At 38.8% G+C, this 21,845-nt stretch overlaps 3 protein-coding genes across 4 annotated transcripts; 1 reads left to right on the forward strand and 2 right to left on the reverse strand.

Annotated features, from left to right (window-relative positions):
* Positions 1-366: 366 nt before the first annotated feature.
* mrps36 (mitochondrial ribosomal protein S36) lies at positions 367-5,743 on the forward strand. Of its 2 annotated transcripts, none has more exons than XM_041788334.1 (6): positions 367-410; positions 605-717; positions 979-1,078; positions 2,593-2,656; positions 2,981-3,195; positions 5,590-5,743. In XM_041788334.1, the coding sequence occupies exons 3-6, from the start codon at positions 1,025-1,027 to the stop codon at positions 5,605-5,607; spliced, it is 351 nt and encodes a 116-aa protein (XP_041644268.1). In that variant the 5' UTR covers positions 367-410; positions 605-717; positions 979-1,024; the 3' UTR covers positions 5,608-5,743. The 2 variants fall into 2 exon arrangements, with proteins under 2 accessions (XP_041644268.1, XP_041644269.1); XM_041788335.1 differs by having other exon boundaries at positions 405-507.
* Positions 5,744-6,207: 464 nt separating this feature from the next.
* LOC121510334 (pyridoxal (pyridoxine, vitamin B6) phosphatase) lies at positions 6,208-11,854 on the reverse strand. Its single transcript, XM_041788333.1, has 2 exons — positions 11,085-11,854; positions 6,208-7,284 (listed from the first exon to the last, which is right to left on the reverse strand). The coding sequence occupies exons 1-2, from the start codon at positions 11,680-11,682 to the stop codon at positions 6,938-6,940; spliced, it is 945 nt and encodes a 314-aa protein (XP_041644267.1). The 5' UTR covers positions 11,683-11,854; the 3' UTR covers positions 6,208-6,937.
* Positions 11,855-15,933: 4,079 nt separating this feature from the next.
* Positions 15,934-21,644, reverse strand: LOC121509942 (UDP-glucuronosyltransferase 3A1-like). Its single transcript, XM_041787751.1, has 10 exons — positions 21,513-21,644; positions 21,146-21,247; positions 20,911-21,031; positions 20,552-20,715; positions 20,159-20,323; positions 19,849-20,057; positions 19,484-19,629; positions 19,275-19,360; positions 18,480-18,699; positions 15,934-18,383 (listed from the first exon to the last, which is right to left on the reverse strand). Exons 1-10 carry the CDS (start codon positions 21,592-21,594, stop codon positions 18,116-18,118), a joined length of 1,563 nt encoding a protein of 520 aa, XP_041643685.1. The 5' UTR covers positions 21,595-21,644; the 3' UTR covers positions 15,934-18,115.
* Between the last annotated feature and the right edge of the window lie 201 nt (positions 21,645-21,845).

Consider the following 21,845-nt stretch of genomic DNA (forward strand, 5'->3'; position numbering starts at 1 on the left):
GTCATTTTTTTTTTTTTTTTTTTTTTTTTTGTAATATTTCATGATAAATTATATCGAATGCTTTTTTGTTTAAGTCAGCGAATGCTTCCTAGTACTCAATGGTGTAATGATCCATGCAGAAGTGGGTTTTTTATGGGTTAACTCTTTATTTAGAAATGGATATACTCTATGGAGACCAAAGAATGGAGGCTATACTTCCTTTCCTTGCTTATATTCTGTAAATTTCCGCATCAAGTTGTCATGTGTCATATTTAATTTTTGTAAAACGTGAATTGTGACGTAGTGACACGTCTGACTTACAAACAAGAGCTCTGTTATTACCCTCATCTTTGATTGGGCAAGCCTTGACCACGTGACAAGGTTATCCGTTTTCATTTTTTCTCAAGGAGGAGTGAATTTAAGGATAAGGGGTATGATATCTGTAGTTGCCTAGCATTGCAGCCTTGTTTTGGTATTTTTTTTTAATCAAACAGGCAATATTTTTTCTTTTTAAATGCTCTGAGTGAAGTAAAGGCTTTCAGCTTCTTTCTAGACCTCCCATTGCTTTGCGTAGTGGCGGATTAAGGTGTTATATTTATCTATTTGTGTGTGTCCTTTTTCACAGGAGGCTAACTGACTACTCACAGTGTCAAGGCTGTATTATGGCCTGAACATTGAACATACAAGGACGCTCACTGGGACTTTACAGCTGTCGACTGCTTTCCATAACCAGCAGAGGTAAAGTCACCGCTGAATAAAATGTTTGGCTAACAAATATAGATAATTAATCGTACCAAGTCTTGTTTCCTCACCTTTTTGGGAAAAACAATCTCGACTTTTCGGTTTGAATTGATCTCCTATTAATGTCGCTTCTTTGCATGTGATGAGATGCAGTCCCCACTGCACCATACATTAACCGCATCCTCTGGACCGCTGTATGTTATGGTATAGACTTCACTGTTACGCGTTACATTAGCGCCATCTCATGGTGTCTTACAGCAATCACAGGAGCCTTTGTAGTACCGGAAGTGAACGTGAGGTCGTCATGGGGAGCAAAGTCAGCTCCAAAATGGCAGCTCCAGCCGCTCGAGTTATCCAGGTAACGTTGCTCCTGACAATTAAAATACTGTAGCTACAGGTATGTTGAGTAGATATAAATAATGTAGGGTTAAAAACGTTTCATCCTTGTGATTTGTGGCTTGTTTGAGTCAGGATGTTAGTGTTGAGACGGTGTTAAAACGACAGTTACCCTTGTTGATGTCCTTGTTTAACCGGGAAGCTCACAGCAATGCCATGAATTTAAACAATCTGAGAGAGAAACAGGAGCGGATTTTAACAACTTACTGAATAATATACATCAGTCGACCTCATAATGATTTCATAAGATCGTCAGCTCTGCCTGTCAGGATCGTTTGCTGTTTATTTTGAGGAGGTCGTTAACTTTGCTTAAGGCTAAATTTAGAAAAAATAGTTAAACTGTAGAAAACAAACACACTGATGGGATAAAGGGTTATTCGCGTGGTTTATTATGCTGTGCTACTATATGGCAAGGATGAAGTATTTAAAAAGTAATTTAAATATAAATTTTAAGAAATCAGCCTAGCAAACATGTATACAGCGTCTAAATGGAGAATGGTTCAACAGTGGACTATGTCTCAGTAATAAGTCATTTGTTTGGATGTTTTTCAATGAGAAGATGAATTCAAATATGAATTTTTTAAACTTACCAAACTTATGACTCTTTTTGTTGTTTCTATGGGTTGACAACAAAATATATTGAATTAAGCACATCTAACTGTGTATTTAGTAAGATATTCATTATTGGGCAGATGATCTGACCTGTTTGAAAAATCTCATCTGTTTTTAAGATCATACATGAGTGAATTGCATTGTGGGAGAGTTGCACCTAAAGAGGTAATGATTAAACATAGGTATCAGTATCAGAGTCATTGGCTAAATTGTTGTACTATATGGACAAAGTATGGTTAGTTTTTACCACCGGTGCATCTCTATTCTAAACAGCTAGCTTGCATCATATAGCTTACCATGATTTTGCGACTTGTAAATCAGTGAAAGTGTCAATTATTTTTGTTTTTCTGTTTAGTTTGAACAATAGTATGGATCACAAGCAATACATTTTGTGAGTCTTTTTATTTGAGGCTCAGATTATCAATTCGTTTAAGGGAAAACACAAAATGCTTATTCTATGTGATTCGCACAATTCAGCTAAGGATGAGCTGCTCATATTTCGATGTTTAAGCTGCTGTATGATCACACTTTTATTTAAAATATAAACTAGTCGACATCAACACTTTTCATAAATCTGACAGTGTTTCATGTGTAAGGTAGTCCACGCCATGCTGGCACATCTTGAGTAAGATTAAAGTTTTTAAAATAACCTTTTCACTCTTAGTTGAGTTTCCCCTTTAGACAAAGTGGAATTTTCTTTGCTGATTTTGTCCTGGACATGTGAAAGTTACACCTATACACCTACATCATAGCAGCAGTTTCCTACAGTAAAATAACTCTATAGAGATGATTAGTCTCAATGCTAATGGCCTTTTTTTGGCAGGTTCTTTCAAAAACTAATCAAAAATGTTTGTGTGTTTACAGGCTGTCCGGCCTCACTCTCCTCTGATCAAGTTTCCCAACAGACATGACTTTCCAAAGCCTAATGGTGAGTCTGAGAAAGTCTATGACTGATGCATATAGTGTGATGATGATGGCCCAGGTAAAGAAACCCACCTTGAAAACTGCTGTGGGTGATGTAACCAGTCAACCCTGGACTTTATAATGGTTTCACAGTTTACTTAAGATGCCAACAGTTCACCAGGTTAAGATAAACAATCCAACAGTAGATTGACTTGAATGTACACCTTACTCTGGATATGTGTGTTTTGTTTCATGACAGCAGTCATCATGATCAACAATTTCCCTTCTTTTCATGATCTTCGACATCTTTGCTCTTCAGCAGTTTATCACTGACTTTTTTCTTTCCCAGCACAAGAGGCTTTGAAATTAATAGCTGTAAACCTCGCACCACACAACGCTCAAGCCTCCCCTCCAGCTGCAGCTCCCCCTCAGCCTCAGATATCCAGACCTCATGTACCTATGACCCCGATCCCTGGCACGCCGGACACCCTGGCTTCTATTCAGCTTCTCACGGCGAGGTACCGCAGGAGACCGCTGACAGTGGACGAAATGGAATACATCCAGGTGAGAGGTCAAAACTACCAAACAGCTTCATCTAAGACTAAACCAAGAACATTTCACTGACATGCTGACCTTTGAGATGAAAAAGACTTGGCTGGATGTGCAAACGGGGGGGGGGGGGGCCTGAAACTGTTGATTTAGTATCAGAACATAACCTTTGTCCATAGTGTGAGATAAACCTGCAGAGTCGTCTGTGGCCTGAAAACCTACATAGATTCTAACTTTTCTGCCCTGAAATTGTGAGTAATAAGAGAGTAATCAGTCTTTGAAGACATTCTGTCAGTCCTTGTAACAGGGTTCATACATGGGCTTGTTAGAATCTTTGAAAATGCTTTTATGAAAAAGTTTTTATGTTTAAAGAAAATTCAGAGGAGCAGATAAATTATTATATTATATTCACTCCCCAAACACTTTGAAAATACAATCAACTGTCCATACTTTTGTAGACCGTGGTCCTGGTGCTGCCTTTTTTTTTTTTTTTTTTTTTTTTTTTTTTGTGGTGAAGGATATGGCAGCTCTACCAATATGTCAACATCACTGAAGTGAAGTTCTGACTTGGACTTTCCACATTTTAGCTATTTTAAATAATGACCAATATTTTTACTTTTAACGTCATAAAATGTCTTAAATTAAAACAAGTGCATTGCTTTAACGTAAGAAATAAAATCTGGCTCTTTCTAGAATAATTAGAAAATTGTCTTGAGATTCTGAAATTTGTCCATTTCTGGGGCTATTCCCTTTATTTGATTGGACAGCACAATAGAAACACAAACTATGGGGAGAAAAATGGGTCAGACAGGTGACAGGAGTGGGTTTGCATCCTGAAACCAGTGTGCTAGGACTGTAGCCTCTGTGTACAAGAGATATAGCTATTGAGACTAATGCTGTAATAAATTTTTAGTGAAGATAAACATTTTTCAGTGTCTTATTTACACTCCGGCATCAACATAGCAATTCAGTAGGTCTTCTTCATACAGTTGTCCTGGAACCTCTGTCGTTCTTTTCTTAACTTCTGAAACAGATTTAAAACATGTTCCCCCGAGGACAAATTTGATCTTAAGAACAGAAAAAAGTCACACAGTGCTAGATCAGGAGAATAGGGGGGGTCATCAAGCACTGTGATCTGTTTTTGGGTCAGAAACTGCTTTAGCAAGAGCGCAGTGTGAGCTGGCATGTTGTCTTGATGAAGAGGGAGACCATTTTTCCACCATTGTGCTCTCTTTCTTCTGATATTTTCTCACAGTTTTTCCCAGAATCTGTTTGTAATTTTGTTGATTCACTGTAAACCTTTCTGGAGCCCACCTACTCCCCAACATTATACCCCTAATGCCAGAGAAAACAATCAGCATGGGCTTACATTTGGACATGCTTTGTTGTGCTTTCTTCATCCTTGGTGACGATGGGTGGTGCCCTTCTGTCTCAGGATCGTATTAGAAGACCCACGTTTGATCACATGTAATCACTACTTCTAAAAAAATGGATTTCCTTCAGTTTGTTCTCCACAAATGTGCTTGCATTTCCCTTTTAATCGGGAGTCAAGTTTTGTGGCAATTTCGGCACATGCTTTTGTCATGTTCAAAATTTCATGCAAAGTTTGTCAAACTGTCTCCTTATCTGCCATTATTTTGATATCAAGTCGTTGATCATTTGGAACGATTGGTTCAATTTGTTAAGTGCACATATGAACTTCAATCAGTAGGTAGCAGTGAACTAAAGATGTCACTGTCAAGTGTGAATACTCCACCTTTAATATAAAACACTCGGTGTGACTGTGAACCATGTGGTCTCAATGTTTAACAGCCACACCTTGTACATGCCTACTCTACCACCTGAGCTAAAAATGGCACCCTTGAGATATGTTTTAATGAGAGAGGATTTTTTTCTGAATTTATGAAATAATTATCTTGGAAAGATGAGATGATTGTTTTATGAAAACAGAAAAATCAGCTCATTTTTTTCTAAACTCCAAAAATTATGTTAAAGTTAAAGAAGAGTAGATTTGAAAAATCTACAGTGTGTTGTTAGCATGGCATGATTATTTTTTTTTAATCATTCTTGACTTTATGCTTGTCTGTGTGACAGTTCAGTGTTTTTTGCAGAGAATTACATCCTGACAGTCTTTATTGCGTATGCATTCACAAACCTTGAACTGAAGAGAGGAGGAGGTGCAAAAAAGCTTTTAAGGAATTAAAAGGGGAAATTCCCATATGAAATTTAAAAAAAGTGATAACACTACATTGTGAAAAATGACATGAATTTTCCTTTTCAGGTATTAAAAAGCTTTAAAATTGTTGTTAAGAGTGTGGAGCACCCCTCTTTTTTGCTACAATGGAATAATCCATTGGTGGATTAAAATTTCTTCTCACTAATATCTTTTCTATTTCCTGTCTGTTGCAGCGTGGTGGACCAGAGTAACGCCATACGACTGAATCACTGCAACCAAAGTCCTTATCAGTTGGAGATCAGTATGTGTCTTTCATTCTGTTCCTCAACACAGAGAACCTAATGCCACATGAGAGATGATGTAGAATAAACTATTGCATAAATCCTGTTTAAATGTACATATGTTTATTTTTTAGATGTTTATGTATTTTAGGTTTATACCTAAGGGACATCTTAATGTGTACCACAAGCCATAGCCACAAAATTAGCTTCTTGTCTGTTCCAGTATACTCTTATTGCAACTTTAACTCAAAAATCTGTTCCTGTGCTTACGGTATGTATGACACCACTATGCCTAATCCATGCACGAGAAGGACATTACTGCTTTTTGTTTCATACCTTCCCTGAAATAAACTAGTTACACAATGCTGACGTATGCTGGATTTCAACTCACAGTAGCTCTGAGTGAAATGACTTTCTGTGAAGTACTGGATTCAAATGATTAAAAGAATATTTTGATCTTGGTGTTCATATGATTAATGTTGATGCATAAAGACACAACAAGCAGAATAAAAAGGCAAAGAGAAGAAGAAATAGGGTTTAAATTGTAGTAGTTTTATTGTTGTTACCCCTGCTGGCATGCTCTATATGGTAAACATTAACAACATTAAAGTTTCACAACAGTGCAGTATGACCGGCCACCATTAATGTGTAACTGCTTTTCTTACTACATGATTCAGTTAGATGTTTTGTTCTCTGATGAATATTGGCACAAGTAGTACAGACGTGACAGAAAGGCTAAAAGTGAAAACACTTCACCTGTCTGAGTGGCAGATTGTCGTCTTAGTTTCTACCAGAGCTGACATAAGCTCACACAGTGTTTCTTTTCTTCTCTTCATGTAGGAGAAGCCACACTCAGGCAAACACATAAGAAAACAATTGTGCGTTTTTGTACGTACATGTCTGCCTTTATAGCGGAAGATCAAGCAACCTGCTGCTAAACACATGAATGCTGTTACAGAGCAGTTCATGGCTTTACAAAAATACCTCTGGATGTTGGAAACCTAATACCAAACACCAAAGTGCAGTATATTCATATATTGATAGAATCACTTACAGCAAGAAGATACTGTCAAGTCACAAATGGGCACAACACTAGAAGAAACACTGAGGTATGCACTGAATTAATCCGATTACTTCAAGGACGCACGTCTTGGCCACAACATAAACAGCGCCTCGATATGTAGGAGCATTCAAAGTCCTTGTTTGCTGTCTGGAACATTTTTTGCAAACGGCAGACTAAACATTGCACTTTTAATGTAGAAGAAGCAATTTGTGCTCTGTATTAGAGGTTCAGGACTCGTCAATTGCTCTGTTCCTCCAGTTCCTCAAACGCAGGTAAGAAATCGGCGATGGTGTCGACCACGTAGTCGGGCACCAGGCTGTGGTTGGTGCTCAGCTCGCTGTTCCTGTACTCTTGGGCCTCCTCGATCTGAGACACGCCAGTGAGGGTGAGCATGGTGTCCAGGCCGCAGTTGGACCCGAACAGCATGTCTGTCTCTAGGCGGTCCCCGATCATCAGGCACTGCGCGGGGTCCACGCCCCTGAACTGACTGGAGATGCACTCAAACATGAAGCGGCTGGGCTTGCCGATCACAGTGGCCTTCCTGCCAGAGGCCACCTCCAGGGCTGCGGTGAGGGATCCAGAGCCTGCCGGGGCAGAGAGATAAATCAAGGTCAGATTAATGTGGATCCAATGAGACATCCTTTCCTGCAGCCTTCAACTGTCCACCCTGAAATCAAAGTTTACTGACAGTGTCTAGTTTGTAAGGCATAGCTTCCTACTTATTAACATCCATAATAAGACTGCATTACTGCCACCAGCTTCTTAGTGTGGCACTCTATTTCTTTAAAGCCAATGGTTTAAATAATTTCAGCAAATGTGAAAGTCAAACTGGAGCAGCTGGAGTCTGTACAAAACTGTTATTTAAAACCATAACACTGCTGATACACAGGTAAAAACGAAGGCATTTACGAAATTCTTTATCTTTTTAAAGAACACTTTTTGTCTTTATTCGACAATGCCTGTCTGAAACGGCAGGATGGACTTGTCTTGAACTACGGTCAATTCAATTAAAGCAGAGCGTCTTAAACCTCTAAAAAAAAAAGCTCTTCTCGACTAATCCTGATCTGGATTTATGAAAACCCTATATTTAATATATGTTAATGCCGCATTTAAATAATGCATATGAATACCTTAATAACAGTCAGGTTTAATTATACTGACTTAGGCTAGATGGAATTCCAACATCATTAATTCATTCTGTATTAGAGGCTTATAATGAGGAAGCAGACAAGCCTGTATGTTTTCACATAAACAAAACACTGAGAAGAATGGCCATTTGTCCAAACACCTATTCAGTCATGAATCGTTTATCAATATGAACACAACCATGTCTGTTTATGCCGTGGCTTTAATAAGAGGTGTTTAACAACAGGGGTTGTAACATAATCACACATTTTATTGTTGTTATTAAGTATTTCAGAGACAAAACTGCAGTCAGAGCCTAATATTCTGTACATTTACTGCAGGTAAAATATGCAGTGTTATGAGAAGCAGCGTTGTGTAGTCAACCCTTTGCACTTCACATTAACGATACAAAGAGTGAGGAGAATGGCAGTCACTTTGTGCATCCATCTATTCAGCTGGTCACTTTTTCAGAGTTAGTTCGTCACGGTAAAAGCAGCCATGACGGTTTGCATTGTGGACATAAAAATGGCAGCAGGAATTTTCAAGTCAATCCTTAAATCAGCTGTCAACTTTTTAAGTGAAAAACTATTGACAGACCTTAATTTTGTAGATTTATTGAAAGGGATGGGTGCAATCTTAGGGAGACAAAACAAGGAAAGTTTGTGTGCAGTAACATCTTTGCAATGGTATTTAACATGTGCAATACTTACTGGGTAGTACAGCCACTATCAACAATAATACATGGTGTGTGTTATACTTTTTTCAAATGTATCATTGAAAAAAGAGAAGGTGTTAAATGTTAAAAAAAACTAGATACATCAGTTTTACTTCAGTATTGACCAAATATTAACCCTTTTGACAAACATCTGTAACCTGCAAATCATGTAGGTATTTCAGTCCAGATGTCTGCTGTGTCTTTCAGTTCAATAATGGCATTTAGCACTTTAACAGCTTATTCAGCAGTGTTAATTTCACTAAAACTATGACTAAAAATGTTCACCGAAAGCCTTTTTTTCTATGACAAAAACTAGACTAACAAAAACAGATATGTGATGACTTAAACTGACAAAAACTAAGTTTAGTTTTCATCAAGATGACAAAAACTAGACTAAATGTTATGTCGTTTTTGTCCGACATTCAAAATCCGTGATATTTCTCCACTGGGTTAATCTGTCATAAAACAATGCAGCTGTAGCTATTCTGTCTCTCGGCTGTAGAAAGCAGGGACCCCAGGTTTGGCAGAGTATATAGAACCCACTTAGGTGATTTGGTACCAGATTTTGGCAAGAGAATAAATGCTTGGACTAAAAGTAGAGACTCAAATGTAAGGACTTTTAATGGACTAAAACTAGACTAAAATGTTTTGAGTTTTAATCGACTAAAACTAGACTTAAACTAAAAAGGGCAGAAATTACAAAAATTTGACTAAAACTAAAATGCATTTCATTTAAAGATGAAAACTAAGACTAAAATTAAAAATAGCTGCCAAAATTAACACTTATTCAGAGGAAAGACTTTTTACAAGGCAGAAGATGTGAGTTTTTCAGACAACCGGTCCTTTTTCATGAGAGAAAATGCTGGCATTGTGGGAGTCTTGCACCAAAAGAAACAAGGGAAAAAGCATCAGCTGAATTCTTTTTTAAACACAGTTTTTTTGCCCCTCTTTATAAAGTTATCAGTTACTCTATGTAAGTGTTGTCAGTAAGTTTTCCCTTGCATTTTATTATCTTTCCCTTGATCCACTTTGTGCTAGACTTTGAGCTGCTGTTACAACTAAATAACCGCCGATAAGGGTTTAATAACATCGTTCCTGAATCTTAAACAGTCACTTCAAATTGAGGGTCTATCTCCAGGACCACAGACCTTTTATGCTGTTGGTACTCGGCCCAGTGGTTTCCTGTGCACGGGTCAAACTGGGGCTCGGCATTGTATTGAGTTTTTAAGATATACTGATGTATTTTTTCAAACTAGAATTGGGAAATGATGTTTATAAAAATGATACTGTTTTTATTTTTCGAAAAATTGCAGATAAACTCAGAAATACTGCCTAAATTGCACAAATACATTGTCAATGTAGAAAAAGCGAGGGGAACTGAGAAGGAGCAAGGGCTTCTTGTCAGTTCCAATGACTTTTAAAACTGTCCTCAGCATATTTGTGCATTTTAGACAGTGCTCTATTTTGGTTAAAAATTTGGCAGAAGATCATTATGTATCTGGACTTTGTGATACGACCAAGTTTTAAAGGGCTGTACTACAACAAAAGGATTTGCACATTCTGCAATGACGACAACCAGGTGATGAGTATCATAATGTGTTTGAGTGTAAGAATGTCAGCATAATGAGTTCTAGAGAAAGGTACACAACACATTATTATTGTTTAAACTGTCCCAAATAATTGGTGCTTTTTTGAAGAAAATTCTCCTCATTATTTAGGAAATACTTGTTGATTATGGTAGTGTAGAAAATTTTGACCTTATTAGACAGAGATGTCACTGTTTATGCACAGTTTTGACAATGTGTAGATGCTTGTCTGCAATTTTGATAATCAAAAAGGAAAAATCACCCAGTATAGTGTGTCTTTAACTTCTAAATTGGTTCTTATATAGGGATGATAGATATTGGTATCAGCATACGTTGGCCTTAATAGTTAAATATCAGTTTTGGTTGATATGAAAATTTCTGCCAACATTTACAGACACATGATTTGTAAATGCTGGCTGTATATATCATTTATCAGCCTTAAATATCGACAAATGTACAACTGAACCATCAGGTATAGGTGGTTTCCTATGGTGCCACACGCTCAGGGGGTCCCACTGTGAGTCTTTGAGATTTGAATGAAGTCCCAAATATAAACACCTACCAGACTGTCTACTTCCTCTCTCCTTTCTCAGCTCTACTTGACTCATCTTCTCTTTGAACTGGAGACTTAGTGTTTTTTTTTTTACAAAAGGTGTGAATATATTGGTATCAGCTAAAAATCAGTTTGGCAAGATATATGCAAAAAATCAACATCCTGCATCCTTATTCTCGTGGTATCAAAAAGGTTTAGATATCTTGTGAGAAATCATATCAAAGCTTGTAATTCCAGCTCTATACTAACCATGTATTATTTAATTAGAGAACATATCTCGAGATACACATTCTGAACTGTCATTAGAAGGAAAAATATCGAGATATTTTGGAACTAATACAAACACAGTGTAGTGTACATAAAGCAGTATTAATGCACCAATGATCTGGACTACTTCCATATTACCTGGGAGTATCCTTCCTCCTGACAGGGGGTGCCAGGGGTCGTTATCGGTGGCCAGGAACAGACAGTCCGGGTCCCTCAGGTAGCACGAGGCTTTAGCCAGTTTGAGAAAAGTCAGTTTATCATCATGTCCCACCAGCACTGCTTTGACGTCCGGGGCCAGGTTACAGTTATAGATGGTTGCGTCCGGATCGTCCGCCTCCTCCACGCAGGGGATGCCCGCCTCCTGCAGCTCTCTGCGGAGTCCGTCGCAGCCGATGACGAACACCTGTCCGTGGACCTTGACGACGTCTCTCAGGTAGAGAGCCGAGCAGTACGACGAGCTGAAGATCTGTTCCAGCATCACGTCAGTGAAGCCCAGCCGGTAGAACTTGTGCACATAATTCTCCCTGGGCCTGGTGCAGTTGTTGGTGACGAAGACTACGTTTTTACCGTGTCGTATGAGCGAATTCACCACCTTCACTGCGCCGGTTATAGCCTTCTCTCCGTGCCATATGACCCCGTCGCAGTCAAACAGAATGAAGTCCTTCGCCTCCAGCAGGTTTCTAATCTGCGGACCTCGAATTTTCTGGCAGCCTTTGAAGCCAAAGGCGCCCGCCATCCCGGCTTTTTCCTCGGTTTCTTCCGTTTTTCACCTTCTAGTGTTTCCCCATGGCGAAAGCTGGTACATAATGTGTTGAAGACGGCGGGTTAACGATATGAAAACAAATCAATGTCAAGAAATCACATTGCAGAGTCCTTGGTGCGGTTACATACACCGACAGCGGGCTACAAAAACATTGACGTCTGGCCGCGCCCACAATGTCAATTGACCAATTAAAGCACAGCACTGCAGCCAATCAGATTCGAATGTGTCATGATTATGTGATGAGCTCTATCCTCTAAAAAACTACAGTGCGCCCCCTTGACAGCTGATGGACACTTTTAAATATGACATTTCTTTTCCAAAAACATACTTTCTATAGTAAAAATAGTGGCCTCCTGTCATAGTTGTGTACACTTAAGCTGCAGCAATGACACGTGTGCTTGTTTCACCTTATCATACTGCTTTTAGCAGCTCGGAGATTTGGACCAAAATAATATACTTTTTGAGGTGAATGGCACACGATACATCTTGATTTCTTTTAAGTTGCAAGCCAAATCTGCATGGGGAAAATGCCAATGTCACACACTTTTATTAACAGTCAACTGCAAAATGTCAACATGAAGCCTGCATAATAAACTACATACAAATTAACTTTCCATCTGTGGGGGAGAAAAATACAAAAACTCCCTCAGTAAAATCATCTTTCCTTCTTAAAAAAAAGACACTTAATTCCCAATTTAGACAAAACATTTCATATAGATTAACATATGGTTAACAGGCATATTACTGTTAGTAGTTTGTTCTTTTTCAGAGCGTTAGGCCTGGGGTCTGCATCTTTAAAGCTCTGGGACCTGAGGAAAAAAGTGTCTTTCATTTTCTTTTTTAATGTGATTTCCTGTCAATTTGGTCTTTAAAAAAACAACCTACTATTTTGACTTTTTGAAAATTATTTTTTTTTTAAATTTTACAGCATGTCCACTGTAGTGGACACTGGGACTATTTTCATATAAAACCACAGCCCTGTGTAGAATTGAAAACCTGACAAAAAATAACTTTAATGCCATATTAACAACATATTTTCATAGAAAAAAAATAAAAACATGTTGTTTTTTATTTAAAGGAATATATCAATCTAAAAGGGGAAAAAAACATCTTGGGTTTTCATTTGCATAATAATAAGGATGCTACGTGTTCTTTTTAAAATGAACCCATTGTTATCAAATGTTTGTAGCTCTTGATAGCTCCCCTTGACCCCCTTTTTTTTTAAATCTGAACAGTAAATTACCAAAATAGCTATTACATAACTACATTTAGATCCATGTATTTGCTGAACCTATTTGATTATTACCTTCAGAGGTGATAAACCCAGAAGCAGTTTCTCTTTTTGGTTTTCAGAGGAACATCTTGCATTTGGTGCACCTCATTTATGTTTTGCCTCTTCAGCCCTTATTTCTGCATCGTTCTGCATGGCTGATGTCAACCATCTCAGGCATTTGTGTGGCTCCTGAAACTATTCATACTTGTCATTCTTGATCCACATCTTTGCTCCTCATCTCTAGCTGTGTCTGTTTCTGTATCTGTCTGGTTTTCTGAACCCTTTACACCATCATCTCCATCTTCACCATCTTCTTCTATCACAGGTTCAAACTTATCCTCATCTCTCTCCTCATCTGACAGGTCCAAATATGAGTCTCCCTCAACTATCCTGTAAAGCGGGGGTTCTCAAACTTTTGGGGGCTAGAGGGCAGAAAATTTCCCAAGGACCCCCACAGAAACCCTCAAGCTGATTAAACATATGTTAACTGTCATTTCTACTCCTAGACGCTGTATTTTAAACTCTTCAACCTAAATACAAGCTCTTGTCCAGTTAAGAGTGGCTTCTTACTTTTTGGGATCCTTTGAGCAGCCAAATAAGAATCCCTCTGTGCTTTTTCTGAGGTTGTGGTCGGGTTCACCATTCCTGTTTTCTGGCTATTGTATTCCTCACCCTTTTGGCAGACAATATCTTTGTTTTGTCCTTAAACTCTGCATGCTTTGTTATCAGATGAGGCTTTAGCTTGGCAGGCTTCATGGCTTCACATGAAGACACACAACACATTTTGGTCTTCTGTCGCTGTTCTTAGTAAAACCGAACTCCAGACAGCTGTCATCTTATTTTCTCAGTTTAGCCGGTTTGGGCCTAGCATCACTTGATGAAGTGTGTTTAATATTTATCCATTGTTGCTAGCTGGACCTGCATCCTGAGCAAAATGACTGATGCCTGATGTGTGATAGATTTACGTGATGTGTCACAATCATACCTGAGTTTTTATCGGCCCAAAGCTGACATACGTGGGAGTCATTGGTTTAGTATGCTTGTTTTATGGCGCTGTGGTCCCTGTATGTATTTATTTGCTTTTTAATGACATGGCATTACTTTAATCATTTATTTTGAATTATTTTGCAGACCCAAAGGGGTCCCCGGACCCTAGTTTGAGAACCACTGCTGTAAATGATTCTTTCTGCTTCAGTTCTGTCTACTACAACTATGTAGTTAGAAAATACATGAATGTGGTCCTGATGTCCACTAGAATTTACATTCATAAAAAGGCAACTATTTCAAAAAAAGAAAATCATAAATTACTTCAAATATCAAATAAACAATTCCTGACACATCAATTAACAAGAAAATATATGATTATCATGGCAAAAAAGACAAATAGCAAAAAATATCTGACTTACATTTGCTCTTCCTATAAAATGTGCTCATTCCTATATCGGCCATTTTGGAAGATGCTGGGAGAAAGTTCCCAGCATCCCAACTGACACATGGCACATCACTGGAAAGCCCAGGATGTCCTCTTTAAAATACATCAGGAATTGTTAGGGTAGCTTTAAAGAGTTAAAAGATAAGCATGTGAACTCAATGTCCACTACAGAGGACACAAGTGAAAGGTCTGGGTCCCAGGAGGATATACTGTACTGTCTAGCCCTACCAGGCCTTCAGATATAAAAAGCAGCTTAATACAAAATACAGTACAGTCTATGCCATCTTTACAATGTTGTAATGGTCATTTTCCAAGAGTATTTATATTTTTGTCCACAAAATTAATATAAAAGTAGATATCAACCTACAAATTGTGTTCAAAGTTAAGTCAATGAGCTGTTAAAATAGATTCAGATAAACTGGTCAAATTAAATTGCAACTGAATGAATTTGTGTGTGTAAAAATCTGCATCTGCAATGTAACCAAGGACAGGCAGAAAAAAGGAGGTTGTAGAGAAAATGGTAAAGTTGCTTGAATGGTCTGCATTTGCACGCTGAGAGTTTTATACCTGACCATTAGCTCCAACCTTATTTCTGACCTTATTTTAAATCCACCTTTTATTCACGCTTTACTCATTACTAGTTTGAAAAATTACACTTAAGCTTCAGGCAGCAATTTTTCTTAAATGATCTTTAAATTTAGTTCATTGCTCTGGCCACTAGATGAGGCTCTTACCATAAAACAGCATGGTTATCACCTCCATGGCATAGATTTTCTAATACCCGGCCAACTTAAACACAGAGTGTGCATTTTAACAGTCTGACCTTACAGTTGGTTTCATCAGGTTAAAGGCTAAGCTAAGAAAGTGGGTTTACATCAGAGCTTTTCATATTGGTTTCTCTTTAAGGGAATCCTGCATATTAAAACACACTGACTTTACTGGATAACATAAATCTTTTATGTATATAGTCTTTTATCTGTGTGTTGTACAAATAACAACAAAGGATTCCTACATTTTTAAGAAAAAATCCAAAATGGACTCACATAGTTGCCATTGTTGTGCAATACACTCTGAGTAGTAATGGTTGTTCTGCTCATCTTTTTGATTATACTCACCTCAATCCAATTTTTTTTCCTTATAATTCTCTTCTGTTGAGCTACACTGGGGTTATAATCAAAAGGCTTGAAGGATGACACTCCTGAGGAGGAAGACCAGTGTGAGCATTACATCACTGCAGAGTGTGACAGCCTACACGTGAATCTATTTTTTAAGTGTAGGACTCTAGAGTGGTTCTTTGTACAACATGCATACAAAAACACTCCTGCTAATCCAATAAATTCAGCGTGTCTTAATATGTAGTGTTCCTTTTAAATGTATTATGGTACTTCTCAAAATTTTGATGCTCAGTAATTGCAAAACCTGATACACTCAACTCCCAGACAACTTCTCACAACAATTTAATGCAGCTGAGACATGCTAAAATAGTCATTCGCTAAGATAAAACAGCAGTACATAAAGTGTCTTAACTGTATATAAACCTAAACAACCATCTTCAACATCCTTTTCCTAGTTTTCCACAATCAACTTCAGAAGAGCACATTAACTTTCAGTGTCTGAAGAACAAAACTTCTACAGCATTAGCATTACCTCCACTTGGCCAGTTTTAACTTCCATGTAAATGACATTGCCATGATTATGTTTTATTTTTGGACGTTTATCTTGTCACTGCAGAATACCTGCAATTTAGCGTTTTTGTACTGCAAGTTCTTTGGTTGAAATAAAAAATAATGAATGTTAAATTGTGCTAAAATTGCCTTTTTATTGTGTTCTGTAAGGATTTATTTCCATTGTTTCTTTCTGCTTTCTTTGTATTATGTGTTCCTTCCTGTGTTCAATTTTAAATAAGTGTATTCCTCATTTGTTTCATTAATTAAAGTCTGTTTATATCTTTCCGCTGTCATGCTTTAGCTGTGTCGCCCTGTCTTTTTTGGATTGCGTGAGAGACTGAGGAAGACTCACTGGCACCTGCAACTGCCAGACAAACAGACAAATGAAATATCAGGGAAGGAATGGACAGCTGAATAGACAGAGAACAAGGCATCCTAATTGGTCATTATTTCCTTGCTAATCTATATTTTCCTCCCTGCTAACCCCCAACACAGATGTGAGGAAAGGGGGAGGGGAGTAGGGGGGTCCACTAAGGTCTGTTCTCCTCTCAACAGCGGCTGGAGCGCTGACCGTGAACATTGCTGTGTGCTTTTGTGTCTTGTTTAGAAAAGGGAAGGAGACTCAGTGGCAACCAGCAGAGGAGGGAGTGGAGGTCAGGGTTGAGACTTGCAGGTGGTGCTGGTGGTTAATAACTGAAGAGCCAGTAGACCATAACCCTGCCCAAAACACACACATGTGCACTCATGTGAAGGGAGGAACCTTGAACATTTGAGAGAATTTAGGTGCATTTACTGAGTGTTAAACACAACCAATCCAGACGAGCAAAGCAGCCAAAAGCAAAACATTCTCATCATCCATTCATCTACCCTAACATGGCCTGCTGCCACCTGGAAATATGCAACAGCACAAAAGAAGCCTAGTTGGGGAGTGCGTGTTTGCGTGCGTTCTGTCTAACACCCCTGCTTGCAGCACAGCCAGGTCAAAGCAGCACAGAGGTGTCGGACAATGTGGCGCTGTGGTACAAATTAGACGTCTGGGAGACACGGTGGCGCTTGGAGGGTGGAGGGCAGGGCACTTGGCATGAGGGCTACTCCACTTATGTTACTCTGTGAACACAGAGTGGAACACACAAAGCACTCTGCATGAAAAGCAAAGTGGAGCAACAGTGTTATTGTTAACTGTTTTTTTTTCACCTTAAGAATGAAGACCAATATTCTTTTGATGTTTAATTCTCTTTGCATTATGTTGCAGAATTAGTTTTGACAGAAAAAGGGATATTCTACAAAACATCTTTGAAGTCTGTAAAGCATCAAATAGTATGTATTGCAAGTTTGATATATGACTGACAACCTCCGGGGTCAAATTTCATTCATGAAAAAAGTGAAGAGTGTATGGATTAAGTTTCAAAATCATAACAAATTTAGCAACAAACTTTGCTCTGGGAAACTGTGAGCAATTGCAGGAAATATGCACCTCTCTAAACTGTCAAAAACAGCAATCCAGATTCTCCAAATTCCGTGATCCATTGGCAATGCACATGCAGAAGCATCGCTAGCCAGCAAAAATGCAAACTTTTATGTAGAAACTTGAAGCACACCACTAAGTGGGAGAACCAAGATGCTACTGCGCTAAATGCTTTTATAACATTGTAATGCTAGGAAACATTAGTATGCACCACAGAGGGTTACTGAGTTCTTTTTGTCCCCATCCCCCAAAAATAAGAAAAGCTGAACCTAAAAGTGATGAAAAGCCTAAATACATGAATGACTTGAACACAGTTTTGAGTCTTTGTTTACATTCATATTTTTCCCAAAAGAGCAAGTTTTGATCTTCCTTTACACTTGCCATCCTGTAATCACTTATTTTGTTTATGAATCAGTTATAGTGCATGTAGTTTATTTATTGAACATTGCAGTTTTTAGAGTGGCAAGACCTATACTTTTCAATTTAGGGGTAAAGAACAGAACAAGTAGAAGATGAATAGAACTGAGTTATGGATCTGAGGTGAAGTGAAAACAAAATAATTAGCACTTTCATTGTATCTTTTTGCATTTATCCCTACTATTCTTGTTCCTAAACAGAGTCCAGCAGAAAACTACTGGTCCAAGAAGCCCCAGGCAGAGAAGAAGCATCAAGTCCAACAGATATCTCTGGTACCAGGGCTGCTCCAGGGAAGCTGGCCTTAGATGTTTTCCACCTCCGGTGTGCAGGATGTGCTCCACCCACTGGACCAATCGGAGGGCTGGAGGGACAGGATGGGATCTGTGGATCCTGCTCAGGGATGAAGCTGAAGACTTGAACCTAAAAAGGTGAAATGAAATGAGAACATTTTGAAATAGAAATTGGTGAGCATATCCACACATCTCTGCAGGTTTAATAAGTCATCCAGTTTTATACCTTTTGTCTTGTATTAGTGTCTGAATAGTGGCACTTAGCAGTTCTCTGGTGACGTGTGTGGGGTTGATGGTGAGGCCAAGTCCCTTTGTTTCAGCCCTCACAACATTATCAAACTGGTCCCCAAACAGAGGGATTGCCAGCACAGGGACAGCATGGTACACTGCCTGGAGCAGGCTGTTCTGCCCACCATGGGTAATAAACAGAAGTGTTTTTTCGTGTCCTGGGGTAAACAGAACAATAGAGACAAACGTCATTAATGAGTGGCGGAAGAGAGAGTGTTGTAGGGAAGCAAGGGCTGGTAAAATGAGAACAGTTGGTTCAAAGGGGTCAAAGTTTAAATAGTGTGGATTAAATTATGCAGAAAGCATTTTACCAAAGGGTGGGGGGGGGGCTTACACACCCATCATTTTTCTTACCGTGATGCAGCACATATGAAGGTTATCTCTATGATCACTCCTGCTGTGTTTATAACTTGCTCTGTTTATAATCCTTTTGGGTTAAACCAGGTTTACCAAACACTTAAAGCAAGGACTTCAGTCTTTAGTATTTCTTTAAATATTTAGCAGAGACTAGTGCTGCAGTGCAGCAGAGACACTGTCTCCCTCTGCTGCAGTTTTCTATCCCTTTACCCACAGTGTCTTAAAGGAATCTGCAACATTATACCCTGATGTTACATTTCTGGCTTCCCTCAGACAATCCACAATGCCTCTAATAAACAAACCGTCTTAGTGTGCATCTTAAAAAGAATCAGTCCTCTCTTTTTGTAACAAAGACTTAAGTTAAGACAGTGCTTACCCAGGAGGTCATTGAGAGGCAGCCAGTTTACCAGCCGGACGTTTGCAGGTCTGTCCAGCTGAGCTGGCCATCTCTTTTGGTCATACCTGTAAAGACAATATAGCTGGTTGAAGAACTTCCCTTTACATCCATATTTATGTGTTTATAAAAACTGCACTGTGGCACAGTTAAATTCTGCGATTAATAAATGAATTGCATCATGCTTTTACCTCCAGAGCACACCCTGTGGGATCCTTGAGAAGCCCTCCACTAGCTCCTCAAGCAGGGGGTCCACAGAGACTGAAGACACCATTGATCCCAGAGTGACAACAATGACACCTGCCTCTCCAAAAGCAGAGATCCACAGTGCAAGATCCTGACAGCCCAAACAGTTTGGGCCAGAGGAAATATGTGGAGTGAAATAGCAGTGTGAAGATGTGCAGGATGAGAAAGAAATAGGGGTACAAATGGAAGAAGATAAGTTCAGGGGGATGTGTGAGTGAAAAGGGAAAGAGGACAAAGTGTAAATCAATTTAAAAACCCTCAGTCTCACTGAGATGTATGAATGATTAGTGAAACAAGGAGGAAAAGAGACCTGTTCAGGTGGCTTTGCAGGTTTATTTAGCAGACCACCCACTAGCACAGTATAGGGCATCAGTGGCTGCGGGAACTCCAATGAAAAGTCAGTGTTGAAGGCCCAGAGTTCAGCTCCTTGATGTAACTCTTCTAGACCACCAGGGGGTGAGCTGGACTGGAGGTGGCGCTCAGCTACTTCCTTAAATGCAGCCCAAACACATGCCTGACCTTTGAGACAATACAAGATTTATAAAACATTGTTGTTTTTAAAAAAGAAACCAGATAGATTTAATGTATAAATGAACTTTTGAATGTAACACTGTTCTCACCTACAGGGGCCAGGCATGAATAAAATAAGTTTTTAGCCCGACCCCAGAGGTTCATGTGGTCAGACAGCTGGGAGCTGAAGACAGGGATGTAGGAGACTGGACTTGGAAGAGCAATGGACAGAGGACCATTCAGTGTTCCAGGATAGAAAGCTATGTAGTTTATACCTGAAGTAAATCAAAGGAGAGTGCATGGAGCTTTGAACTACTATTGATTAATTCACAGTGCTAATAACTCAAAATTGGTTTAAATGAAAATGCTAAAAATGTATCAAATATCTGCAATCTTTAAAATAATTTTTGGCAAGGTAACAAATACATCTTATAGTTGTAATGCTAAGAGTAGGATAATTGTTACTATAGCATCAAACAAAACAAGATGGACAGAAGATGTACCAAGTTTGCGAGCCAGGATGAAGGAGCAGGGGTTAAAAGCATCAAGGATGGCGATGTCATAGCGCTCCCCCTTTAAGAAAGTTAGAATCTCTTTGTCCCCTAAGAGTTTGTCACATTGATAGGACAGGTGGCTCATGAAGTTAAGAAAGTTACTAAAAGTATCCCTGAGGAAAAGAAAATGAAGGAGTAAGTAAGAAAAAGGCAGGACAATTGCTACAGGACCAGTTTAAGTCTGTATAGGCATTAGTGTAAGATAATCTGAAGAGCCTTTAAAATGCTGATTGAAAACCAGACTTGAGATCACACAAAGATTAAGCAGCTTAATCAAGAAGAGAAATTCCTTTAAATCTGTTTGATACCTTCCCAAGAAAAACTGTGTCTGCTGCTGCAGGAACCAGCCATTGTATTCTTTGATATATTCCTCTCCTAAGGACCAAGTGCTCGTCTGATAACTGTCTGCTCGTCCGACATAGGAGAAACCTGGCCACAACATGAAAATGAGAAACATTAAAGTAGGGTAAAGATGGGAGACCAAGTTGGATTATGCTTTAATTCCACAGGTACATCTATGTGCCTAATTTATGTATGATTTACCTGTAATGACAGGGTTGCCAAGTTGCAACAGCATGCGGACCTCATGGCCATGCTGACGTAAGTTGTGAGAAATTTCATCTAATAATAAGTAATGGCTTCCTCCTGGAAGAAGACAAAGTCTCAATGATTTTGTTATTTCATTTGAAGGAAGTGATCCTTTTTTACAACCTGTTAGTTACAAATATAATGCAGCATCTTTTCTTCACAAATAGTTCTTCACAAAACAACAAATTGCCCTAACTGTATTTTTGTACTTATCAGTCTTAGAGGTTGATGATTTTTCTTCTCAAATTTCTCAACAAATGATTTTTACACCTCTATCCCAGTTAGAAGAGAGCCCATTCACAAGAACAGCTCAACTACTCACCAATTAGACAGACAGTCAGGATCTTGGCAGACTGAAGTAGTGGAAGAGCCAGAAGAGAAAACATCCAAAATACAATCCCCATGTTGTTTTTAGGGTACCCCACACTGACTTCCAGCCAAAGTTGTCTAAAAATAGTCGCCCAATTCAAAAATAAGCTGTGATGAAAAATTTTCCACGTGAACCTGAGAAAGCTTGTCCTCCTTTGTAACACCGCAACAGAGTTAGAGATCCAGCGAGCAAGCGAAGCAGATTGGTCCTGAAACAGAGTCTGGAAAAACTGAATGTTTTCAAGAAGAATTTAGCAAGAAAGATGCAGGGTAATCAACTCAAAGT

This window comes from Cheilinus undulatus, linkage group 5, assembly GCF_018320785.1.
Source record: "Cheilinus undulatus linkage group 5, ASM1832078v1, whole genome shotgun sequence".
In the NCBI taxonomy this organism is placed as follows: Eukaryota; Metazoa; Chordata; class Actinopteri; order Labriformes; family Labridae; genus Cheilinus; species Cheilinus undulatus.